The 13,014-nt window shown below is 27.1% G+C and overlaps 1 protein-coding gene across 2 annotated transcripts; it reads left to right on the forward strand.

Moving 5' to 3' along the window:
* Window positions 1–4,826: 4,826 nt before the first annotated feature.
* Window positions 4,827–5,991, forward strand: LOC135924893 (uncharacterized). Of its 2 annotated transcripts, XM_065460020.1 has the most exons (4): window positions 4,827–4,932; window positions 4,973–5,101; window positions 5,241–5,342; window positions 5,844–5,991. In XM_065460020.1, exons 1-4 carry the CDS (start codon window positions 4,870–4,872, stop codon window positions 5,895–5,897), a joined length of 348 nt encoding a protein of 115 aa, XP_065316092.1. In that variant the 5' UTR covers window positions 4,827–4,869; the 3' UTR covers window positions 5,898–5,991. The 2 variants fall into 2 exon arrangements, with proteins under 2 accessions (XP_065316092.1, XP_065316093.1); XM_065460021.1 differs by lacking the exon at window positions 5,844–5,991 and having other exon boundaries at window positions 5,241–5,658.
* The last annotated feature ends 7,023 nt before the right edge of the window (window positions 5,992–13,014 follow it).

The following is a 13,014-nucleotide window of genomic DNA, read 5'->3' on the forward strand; positions in this document are numbered from 1 at the left end:
TATTTATATATTTATTTACTTATAGTATTATTTATATGGAAAAGAAATATTTCATCATATTAATTGATGGAATTTATAATAATATACTCTAAATACTCAATAATATGTTTCCCATTTACATTTATAATATTATACTCTAAATGCCTAATAATATGATTTATCATTCTTAAAAGAATTATGCAAAGTGTTTATTTATATCCAGCACAATATATATGTGCAAAAAGTATATTTACATATAATTTAACTAGCTCGGGTTTTATTTATTTACTATATATATAAATATTAGTATTGCTAAAGACACTACTTACAGTAATAATAACTGTAATTAATTATATTTTTTTGAAAGTAACTACAAAAGTAAACTAAATGCTTTTCAAGTTACTTTTTAAAATTTGTTAAAAATTTTAATTTAATATCTCCTTTACATCAGGCACTCCTAGAGGTCTGCATTGGGCGGGGTTTCGGCCCGCCCGCCCATCTAAGTGGGCGGGAGGATGGGCGGGTAAAAAAATTTTCGAGAATGGGCAGGCGGGCGGGTTGAAATAATTTTGAAACAATGGGCGGGCAGGTTAAGGAAATTTGAAATTTTTGTTCAAAAACAAACTAAAGAAAAATCATGGTTAATTAAATGATCAATAACAATATTTATTTTTTTATTGTACCAACGTTATTGAGTGAAGAATACTTTACTAGTTTTTCGATATCTTTATCTAATTGTTCCCACCATATATAATGTCTCGTAATGATTTCATTGATGTAATACCCGGATGTCCCTTATGCAATATATGTAAAACTCTTTTTTGAAGTGAGTACGGAATGATTAATCTGTCATTCCAAAATAAAATACTCCATCATTTTCTATTTCATCTATTCTTGTTCTAAAAGCTTGTAATTCTGATGCTTGATTTGTATATTCATACCATTTATTAATCTTTTTGTTGGCATTCATTCCCTCGTTGGGTATCAGGGTTGAATTCATTCTTGACTTGGTTCCATTGTTTCTACTGTTTTACTCCTAGCTTTATTGATTCGGTTTCCACTGGTATTGTTTTTGACAACCACTACAGCTGTTTACTAGTTTTTCGACCCACCATATATAATGTCTCGTAATGGATTTCATTTATATAATACTCGGATGTCCCGTATGCAATATATGTAAAACTCATTTGAGAGTGCGAAATGATTAATCTGCCATTCCAAATAAAAAAACCCTCATTATTTTCTATTTTATCTATTCTTATTCTAAAAGCTTGTAATTCTGGTGATTGATTTTGTATATTTGTACCATTTATTAATATTTTTACACTTCTTAAAATTAGATCTTTTGCGGTTGCCTCTCTAAGTTCTTTTCTTGATAAAGTTAATGTGTCATAAGTAAGATTTCTTATATTCATTCTTTTATTTTCGCTTGTTATATCATCATTTTTCTCTATTGGGTTTCTCGATAAAGCATCTGCAATTATATTATTAGCGCCTTCTTGTACATTATATCATGATCATATGCAGATAATTTATAAACCCAATGTAATAATCTTTGGTTTGTTAATGAGCTAATGAGCTTAAATCTCTGTTATTACCATATGTCTTTATTAAAGGTTTGTGGTCTGTTCGTATTTTAAATTTTCGTCTATCAATAGTTATGAATTTTTTCTGCGCCCTTTATTATTGCTTTTGCTTCTTTGTCTATTGTAGAATAATTCTTTTCAGCATCTTGTATAGTTCTTGAGGTGTAAGCTATTGGAATCGTTATATCATATTTTTGCATGAGTACAGCTCCAAATCCATGGTTAGATGCACCTGTTTCTCGAGGTCCGGTTTATAAAACTGTAGAGTATTTTGTTCTGTTGCTATCAAAAAGAGCATGATATTTTATTTTGTAATGGCAAATTAATCATTCCGTACTCACTTCTAAAAAGACTTTTACATATATTGTATACGGGACATCCAGATATCACTTGAGTAAGAAGATATACTTCAAACGGATATCCTACTTTGGTGGAAACGACAAGAGTTGCCAAAGCTATCAAGATTAGCAATAAAAATATTGGCAATTCCTGCAACTAGTGCTTCTTCTGACGCATTGCTGGAAAGTTTTTAGAACAAAGAAGAACTTGTTTGAATTCAGAAAATGTTGATTCATTATTATTTTTGCATTATAATTACATATAATATCAATTATATATATATATATTTTTCATAAATATTTTATTTGATCAAATAAATTGTCATAATTTAAATTTAATATTTTTTATGCTCAAATTAATTTCCTAAATTTTAAACTTTTTGTAGAGGTGTAATGCTGAAATATTTTTATTAAATGCTTAAAAAATTGAAAGAATGGCCATAATTAAATTTTATAAGCAGGTTTGGGTTAAAAAATATTTTATAAATAATGGGCGGGCGGGTAAAAAATTTTAGATTAATAGGCGGGCGGGCAGACGGGTAAGAAATTTTAGACAAATGGGCGGGGCGGGCGGATATATATTTTTTTGAAAGCTATGGGCGGGCGGGTTAAATTTTTTTTAAATTGGGTGGGCGGGTATTTGGGGCAGGCTTTTGGTCCAAAAACCCACCTTGTGCAGACCTCTAAGCACTCCTGTAGGACGTTTTTTTTACTGTAGGTTGGCTTATTTTTGGATAAGTAAAATAGTTTATTTATAACAAAGTTAAATAAAATTGATTAAGTTTAAACCAAACTTTTATGAAAAATAATATTATATATTTTTTTCGGTGCAAATAAATATTATATTGTTATGCCTTTTTCGGTACAAACATTTGCGACTCATTTTATAAACAGATGTACTTGTCACATAAAAAAAATAGCGATGAAATTAAAAAAATCCGGCCAGAAAGTTCGTATCTAGTTCTGAATAGGATGGCATATCTGGAATTAATTGCTCGGCTTACCAACATAATAATTCCTTTTAATCTTTGGTATTTCTAAGCCTTAAATGGTCCCGATTAAAAAAAATTTGAGCCTAAACTGAGTTGCTTGCAGGATTTTACTATCTAACCATTGAAGATGCTATGTTTATACTTTTTATTTGGAATAACATTATTCAACTGGACCCATGGTCTGAACCCCGGATCTATGCTCAGGGTTCCTGCTCAGAACTGGTTTTGTCGATTTTTTAGACCCAAACCCCAGGTCTGGGTTTTACACAACCACCCAATTAACAACATTAGTCTACATGACACTTTTTAAAAATAATAGTAGTCCCTTCATAAATTTTAAAAAGAATAATTTAAATTATTAATGCTCTTCTAACAACTATCAAAATATTGTGAACGTGAAAGAGTTATTTTTTAGAACATGAATTCAATTTAAAAACTCCCATTTACAATAAATACATTATTATCGTATATTGTTTAGCATGAATATGAGTTTACTGATAGATTCTAACCCTTTTAAATTACTTTTAAAAGGTTAGCAGAAAGTGATCTAGAAATTGTTTATTTGGAAAATAATGTCTATGATTGTGAGCAATGTATACATTTGATCGATGTTTAGCAATAACGTTGTATTATAATTCTATAATAAAAGTATTAATTTTTACAGATAAACATGCAAATAATGAATCAGGATAATTCGTTACCTTTTTTGGTAATAGTTTTATGTTACTGATTACTTTATATTTTAATTATGATTATTGACATTTTATTTCATATTTGTTTACTTAGGGTTAATAAAAATATAAAAAAAAGCGATATAAAACTTAGTTTATTAAATATTTATCTTATTTGTCTTCTCATTTTAATTGATATCTAATGTCATCAATTATATCTGAAATTAGTGAGGTTAATGATATTGATGTGAGTTTTTAATACCTTATTTAAATATTGCGAATATCTTCAGGTTCTAAAAGACATAAAGGGAACCAAATCCAATGGGAATGCAATTTTTTAAGTGGATACTTTGGTTTGGGAGTAAATTTAAAATCTGAATAAAAATATATTTTAGAAGGGTCGCGATTTAAATATTATTATAATATATTGTGATTAGGGCCTAAAAATATATATCTTAAAATTTCAGAGTGAGAAATACTTTTCACTTTAGTGCATTAACTTGGAAAAAAAGAATAAAATAGGCAACTTAGTATTTTTGTAGTCTAAAGCAAATGTACCATTGTTTCACATCTTTATTTGAGGAACGTCTACGGCAATAAAAATAAATGAATTATTAACTTAGAAAAAATAATGTTAAAGATTATAGAATAAAGAAAGTATTTAATACCTTAATATTCTCTATATTTAATTATTCGAATATTTTGATGTACGCTGAAATGATCAAATCTAAGGAAGATATGACCCGATTTCATGATAAGTGGCCACTTATAACTTTCTTGAAATAGTGTAATACCAAACTGTCAATATATTAAACGAATTTCATATACTCAACATAATAAAATCGTCGATATATTTATTTTAAAGTATCTAAATATTTTGCAACAAATTACAAATATGTTGTAACGTATAAATAGATGTTTCAAGAGAAATAAAATGCACTTTAAAAAATTTCTTCTAGGAAAGGGAGGAGGGAGGGGGATAATTTAAAAGGATAGCTAATAACTCTTCTACTTCATAATTATGCCAATAGTAGAACTGTTCTAAGGTTTCAATAATTATTATTTTATAATTCGGATTTTTAGTAAATAGAGTAATATGAAAAAGGTTTTGTAATAAGAAAAAACATATAATAAATATTCTATACAGAATATAATTGAATCCTTGAATATTCTTTAGAAGTTAACAAATTTTATTTTTATTGCTAATTTTGGGACAACATTTAGTAAACCATATGAAATTTTAAATTTACATAAGATATTTTATTCTCATTTATTCACCTATTCCCAAAATTTTATTTTTAAGATGATCTTTCCTCCTATACTGACACCTTTTACTGATCTTGATCAACTTATGAGGCCACATCTTGTATAAAAAAAAATTGTTTATTTAACATAATATAATTTAGCCTAGTACATGTACTATATTCGAGATACAAATGGCAAAATGTCTGAAAGCTTATGGACCAATGAATATGCATGCCAAATGTTGGGAAGAATATGAAGATCTGCAAGAATGTCGTTATGGTGCTAAACATGTATAAATTATAAATATATAGATGATAAACCCCTATTTTAAAATATAACTAATGATTACAAAATATTAGCCTACTTTGCAAATAAGCTAAAAGTGGTGAAACTTAAAAATATCTTTTAATACTTATAATTTGTAAATAGCTTAAAAGATATCAAACTCTCAGGATTGAAAGATTAAAGGCCATATGCAAAGGAGAAAAAGACAAATATATACCTGATCCTCCAGCCCATTCTTATTCTAATGTTACTCCACATTTCATTGTTGATTAATTTATATATTTCATATTTACTTTATGGAATTTATTTATATTAATTAATTTTCAAGGTCTAATATATTTTTAAGTTACATGGCATTAATCTATAATGACCAAATAAATAAAGGTGTCATCAATATCACTGATAATAATTACAATAGATATATTAAGAAGGGAAAGCCATTGAGTTCCTTGGAAACTTTTACAATCATTTCATGTAAATTTTACTTGTAAAATTATTTATAATAAAATTTGATTTGAATTTTAAATGATTTTTTCTTTTTTGTTAATAAACAGTTTATTAATTATTTTGTAAATTTTATTATAAATAAACAATTTTTTAGTTGAAACCTATTGAAAACAATATATTTCTCCTTATTAGATATATTTAAATTTTAATTTAAAAAATTTATTTTTAGTTTTTGAATATTCAATAAAAATGTTTTTATATCAGACTATGTTATAAATGTTAATAAAATCAAAATTTTAGAGTGCTGGCTCCACCAGATCCAAAGATAAACGCCTTCAAAGTCAAAAATCGTGAAGTGTATGATTTTATTAAATCTTGTTATTTTAAAAAATACTTATGATAGATAACAAAATATATATCATTTTATATCCCTTAAAATTTTATGTTGGAATATATAAAAAAATTAAAAAATTTCAAATGTTTACTTATTTCCGGTAAAAATAAAAAATTAACATGGTTAGGAAAGTATTTTTTTTGGGTGTTAAAATTCACTAAAAATGTTTATTACCTTTATATTAAATGATTTAATAAAAAATCTCGATAGCCATTTTTGTTTTTTTAATTTTATTTGAATTTTTATAAATAAAAAATGCAATATAGATGGCGTTATATTAAAAATTTTTATAATATTTTATTTTTAATAAAAATATGAATAGTATTGTGATTAAAATTAAAAAATAAATTGAGTATAACCAAGAATGATGTCGTGGGGCGATAGCAGGCAGCCCATACAGATATGATTTTATTAGGACGCTATATTGTAAAATAAACATATTTTAAAATTTTATACACAAACAATATAAAAATAAATACCCTTTGTTTTAATCTTATCCCATTTTGTGTTTATTAATAGAATTTCTTGAGACGATAATTTGTAGGTACGTCCTGTAACTGTAATAGGATCTACTATTGTTTTTATTTGATTAATGGGTAACCACCATATCTTTTACGCAATTGTGGGGTAAAAGAAGGATAGTGATGGTCCATGGGGATGTAAAACTCAAATATATCTCCTCAGTAATTTTATTCTTTTTTAGTACTGTGGCTAACCACCAAAGATCGTCATAAACACATGTTACGAATCCTTTAATATCGGCAAAATTGCAAAAGACAAATTATCGGCATTTGAGTAATTGTTAATTTGAAAGTCCTCTGCATATGATGATTTAAGTTTACTTAAACTCAAAGGAAATATAGCATGTATTTTCCGAGTTCCTGGAATGGGACGAGCTAAATTGAATCTTTCTCGTAGTTTAATCTCTTGTAAATTGTATTGTTCGTAGGTTATATATGTAAAATTTACTGATGGCATGTTTTGTTTTGCAAATTGATATAAATCAACTGGCGTTAAAATGTGTCCAGAACTGATGCGCTGAAGGCTTGAACGTGCTGCTAATCTTTTTAATGTTCCGCCAAAGCCGTCACTTGGACCTTTTTCATTAGATGTAGTTGAAAAGTGCCATTCAGCTGCTACACCATAATCTGATTCATGATAACAGATTTATAAAAAAATTTCTATTTTTATATTACGCAGCTGATCTGTCAGAGCTGTAATATATTTTGTTTGGCTTTTTGCTGAATTGAATGGTCAAAATTTATCATTTTAGTCTGTTATAAATGAACTGCAATAACATTATGTTGAAGTGACTGATATTACCATATAATTAAGGTTTTCTATATTGCCATTATTATTATAATATGCTATCATATGATGGATAGTGGCTTGATTAATATTCCAGTGGAATCATTGAACAGAGTCTTGGATTATAGATGCATAATTTTCAGAGAAATCATAAATTCATTTGGTTGTAAAAAGTGTTTAAATTTTAAACTATATGATGATTGATTGGTGGCGATTATAGGACTAAAAAAAATAAAATAAGCTGATAAAATCGTTATTTTCAAATAATAACGATAGTAGATCCACAACATTGAAAGGATGTATCTACAAATTATGGCCTTAGGAATTTCTATTAATAAGCGCAAAATTATAATCGTTTGAATATAAAATTTTAAAATATGTTTATTTTACAATATAGCGTCAATAAAATAATATCTGTGGGCTGCCTGCTTAAATATCCGGGACATAATATTGGTTATACTTAATTGATTTTTTAATTTAATCACAATACTATTCATATTTTTATTAAAAATTATATATGATAAATATTTTAATATAACGCCATCTATATTACATTTCTTTATTTATAAAAATAATAAAAATTCAATTAAAATTAAAAAATCAAAAATGGCTATCGAGATTTTTTATTAAATCGTTTAATATAAAGGTAATAAACATTTTTAGTGAATTTTAACACCCAAAAAAAATCCCTTCCTAACAATGTTAATTTTTTAATTTTTTTTATATATTCCAAAGTAAAATTTTAAGGGCTATAAAATGATAAATAATTTGTAACTCTATCTTAAGTATTTTTTAAAATAACAAGATTTAATGAAATCACGCACTTCGCGATTTTCGATTTTGAAGGCGTATATCTTTGAATCTGGCTGAGCTAGCACTCTAAAATTTTGATTTTATTAACATTTACAACATAAATAAGTAAGCCAAGTTTCATTCATTTTTGAGATGGTCGGCCGAATCGCTGATCGATTTTTCATGGAATTACCCATATTATATTTTCCTACATGCATTGGATATAACTTAGGCTTGTTAATTGATCCTTTTAAAAGATCGAATTACAATCTTTTCAAAAGAAAAGGATCAATATCATGTCTTTAATAACATGTTTAGCTTTTGTACGATCACTCCACAGGAGTGCTTGGTGCCAAAGTGGTGTTATATTCAATAAAAAAAATTAATTTACAAAAGTATTAATAATATTAATGAATCATCTGAATAAAAAAAACATTATTAAAGGAAAACACATTTTGTAAAGTATATTTCCTAAAGAAAGTGTCAATTTTATCCATAAAATCATTTGAATAGGCATCTGCGTGTGGTTGATCCTGCATGTTCTCCAAATGGTTAATTAACCTTTCTTTTACCTTTAGATTTTATGGCAGATTTAAAGCCAATTAAGCTTAATGGGGTGATTTATTGTTGCTAATTGCTGTTCATTCAGTGAAGGAATACTATATTAAGAAATGATGATAATATTATACAGATCTGAGGAAAAGGTAAGATTCTCATTTATATATGTTACTTCAATAAATGTATGCATATTATCTTCTAGATCTAGGTTTGTAAAATTTGTAAATATAAAATTTATGAGAAAAATAGAAATTATGACAGAGGATGCTAAAATATACGATGGAGTTAGATTTTTTTAAATTAATAAATCCAGGTTACCAATATTAGGATCAAATCTAGTATCATCGATCCTTTGATCTCGACTCTAGCATAACTAGATATTTAATTAAGTAGTTAGGGCAAACTTTGATTTAAAATGGGTTCGAATTGAAATGAACTATTAAATGCTAACTTTTTTCTTACCTATTTGAAAATTATAATATCCACTCGTTTTTATAAATTTGAAACTACCCGAGTAAAATAAAAATTTATTACAAGGTTAATTTATTCTGATGATTATCAATTGTTTTTTTATAAATGTGATTTTGGAAAAGGGTTCTATCTTTGAGCAGAAAATTTTATTATCAAAATTTCTCTGCGTTATTACTTATTTTCGTAAAATTTTATCGAAGCCGAATAGCATATATGCAAAAAAATATCGTGGTTTTTCTTGCTAATAGGCATATGGAGTTAACTATAAGCTCCTTAGACTATACTATCAATCAAAAATTGAAATCAGTTGCAATGTTATAAATATGTAAAAATAGAATAAAATATAAATGCGGCTGAAAAAAAATGCTAGATGATTATTTATTAAAATATTACTCGAAAATTTAAAGAGTATTCAAAAAATAGTACAGATTTTTAAAAGATTTTTACTTAAAAATTTTCCGAGATAGAAAAAAAGTAAACATAAATCTAGTTAAAATAAAATCATAAAGTATTGTTAAAAATTATGAGCATCATTTATGTTTAGAGCATGGACTTCATAATTTGGTTACAGTTGATGACATAAAAGTTACCAAAATTGATATTCTCATTAAAAAAATTAGAGAAATTTCAGCCCTCAGATATCGAGTAGCTGATTTGGAATGTGAAATTAAGGCTGAACTTCGTAAATGTCTGCAGTCAATTTATGAGACAGGTAATATCTTGGGTATTGATGATTCTGATCCATACCTTGGTGACCATTTTAATATGTCTGATGAATCGGATAATAGAAATGGCATTGCACCAACCAATCCAATTAATGCAAAAACTTTAAAATTAAATTGCCCTACCCGCTGGCATAGCATATTAATTATGCTAGAAAGTGTTCGCAGTGTAAACAAAATAATGTTCTAAATAAAATAAGAAAAGAATCTTTAAAACTCTTTAATAATGAATGGGATATGATAGATGAGCTTTACGGAGTATTAAATTCATTCCGAGAGTCGGTGGAATTTCTCTCCTCACAAAAAGGATCTACAATAAACTTAAGGTTATTATTATGCAGTGAAATAGAAGCTCATATACAAATCAATAGATCTGATTGCTCAGATTTTATATGCTTAAAAGAAAATATGAAAAAAAGCTTGACCATAGGTTTCCGATCACTGAACTACAAGTTATTTTATATTTTTATTAATAAAATTATTTAAACATTAGATATTAGCAACTCTACTTGATCCAAAATTTCAAAATCTCAAAGTTGTTTCACAATATTTAAATTCAAATTCTACTACATCATTGCAATTTCTAATACGACATTTAAAACTTTTAGAGCATGATAGAAATGCTCTGAGTGAAATTCAAGTCGAGGATGGTACATCATGCTTTTATATAGCGAAATTAGCTCGAAAACATTCCCTACCTATTAATGATTATTACAATATTACTAATTTTGAACAAGAATGCCATATTTTTCTAAAAAAAAAATATCCCACAAGATGATGCATTGCTCTTTTGGAAGAGAAAGCGACTGGAACTTCCTATGCTTGCTAATTTAGCTAGGAAGGTTCTTTGCGTACCTGCAACCAGTACACCTAGCGAAAAAAAATTTCCATTGCTGGATTAATACTCAATGCTAAAAAGAGTTTTTTATGTCCCACAAATCTTGATAAAATACTGTTTATTCATGACAATTATAATTTTGCTAAATCTAAATTCTGACTTTATTTCATATTTTATATTTTGCTTACATTCCAAATTTATTTTAATAATAATAAAAATCAATAGAATATTTCTTATATGTGATGTTGATATGACTCTGATTGAGTAAAAATACAATTCCTAAGTCTATTTCTGAGAATGAGAAAATACATAAATTTAAATTGGAGTGAGACAGGAAATAATTTAAGATCAATTAAACTATGTTAACAATGTTTTAGAAAAGATCGCCTAAATAAATTATAAAAAATGTAATACATTAATTTATAAATTAAATTCATTAAAAAAAATTTTAAAATAAATATTGCGCCGCCGCTGCCGAAAATTTAGTAGGCAGCGGCCAAATCAGCGCCGCCGAACGCCGATAAAAAAATTTAAAAAAACCGCCGCCGTTGATTGAGACATCGGCGCACAGGTCTAATTAGAGTATCCATTTTAGTAAATTAAAGATTTTCTGAACACCGAACCCGAGGGTACAGCGATTTTTCACTGAACCCAACCCGAGACCGAGCCTTTTTTTAAAAAAAGAGGAATCACAGTCCTGAAATATATATCCACTAAAAAATAAATTTAGTTGATTATGAACTATTTATTCTCAGAATCTATGGGTTGACAATCAGGGGTGTATTGCGTAATGGGCTACGAGGGGCTAAGTCTCCCACTAATTTATTTTTGATTTTTAGTCTCTTTCTAAATTTTGAGAAAAGTCTGAGCCCCCTCCCCACTAAATTTTTTTGCATTTTTTCAAAAATGTTACTTGGAGTCATTTTTCTTTTTATTATTATAGTCAAAATATTTTCCATATTTTTTTTATAGCTATATAGAAAATAGATAAGCGAAAAGTTTTCTTTTTATAGAAATTTTAAGTAGACCCAGTATAGATGGCTCGCCATCAACAAGTATTGGTGATAAATAGCTCCATTTAAACATGTTTTGAGCCAACTTTAAAAAGGTTAAATCAAATTTTTATGCGAAAACTATCATCTTAGCCTTCTTCGAGATTTGAACCTAAAGAATAGCCAACCTTAAAAATGCATACCCCTTCTTAAGGCTATGTCAAATTTCCTGTTATGATTGAATCGATTTAACGACACTGTTCAAATTTAGCAAAATATTTTAAATATTTATTGAATTAGTTAAGATTAATCTACTTTGAAAGAAACATAAATTGGAATATCTTATATGAATTTACCATTTTCGATTAAATAATATTTTTAAAAAAATTATTAGGTACATTTGACAATAATAAATAATTGAAAATCCATTGGTGACAAACCCCTTCCAAAATAAACCTCTATCCCCTTAAAAAAATTTCATGGCCTTCATCCGTGATATTTACCCACCCATTATGCTATAACAACCCCATGTTACTAATAAAAATAATAGTATTATGAGCCATTTATTAATAACATAAAAAATTTTAATTAAGCTCTTTAAGTCCTCATTATTATTTAAGCTAGGAATAACAAATAAGCATTAATTGGTGGTAATCAACTAGTTGTTGCTAATCATACTAAACATTAACCACAAGCTTGTACAACTTCGACATGTACTAAAATCTTATCTGTAAAAATGTCTATTAATAAATTTTCTTTTATTTCAGTTATTTATATCTTTAATCTACAAATAGTATTTATTTTCCCTACCCCTCTTTGATGCCTACCCTCATTCAAAAAAAAATTAAAGGAAATTCCCACTTTTCATTTAGCTTGTAGTCACTCGGTTCAGATATTTCACTTTTAATATACAATTAAAATCCAAAACTGTGAGATAAAAAAAGTACCAATTTAATATTACTCTAGAAAATACACACAGTCCCGTTAAATGGATATCTTTGAAAACGAGGGTAAAATGATTTGAATAAATTTGAATCAAATTATTCATTTATTTTAGAAATAAAAATTGGCTTAAGAACCTAGATGCGCGATATAGCAAGCAGCGATTTAAGAATATACTAACTGGGTTTTTTGTTCTGTAATACTGCCGAATGTGAAAGGGACATTCATATTATTTGATCATGGTAGATCAAAAGAGTTAAGAGTCAAGAATATATCAAATTTAATGTTTATAAATATAAATGGGCCTTCGATATCTGAATGGACTCCAGATCTATACATAAAAATATAGATCAACTCAGGCGAAAGAAATCTTTCCAGAGAAAAATACAGCCCAAAGAAAAAGAAGAATTGAAAGATGTATAGAAGTTATTTAAATTCATATTTATATATTTAT

This window comes from Gordionus sp. m RMFG-2023, chromosome 2 (assembly GCF_954871325.1).
Source record: "Gordionus sp. m RMFG-2023 chromosome 2, tfGorSpeb1-WG-v2, whole genome shotgun sequence".
Lineage (NCBI taxonomy): Eukaryota > Metazoa > Nematomorpha > Gordioida > Chordodea > Parachordodidae > Gordionus > Gordionus sp. m RMFG-2023.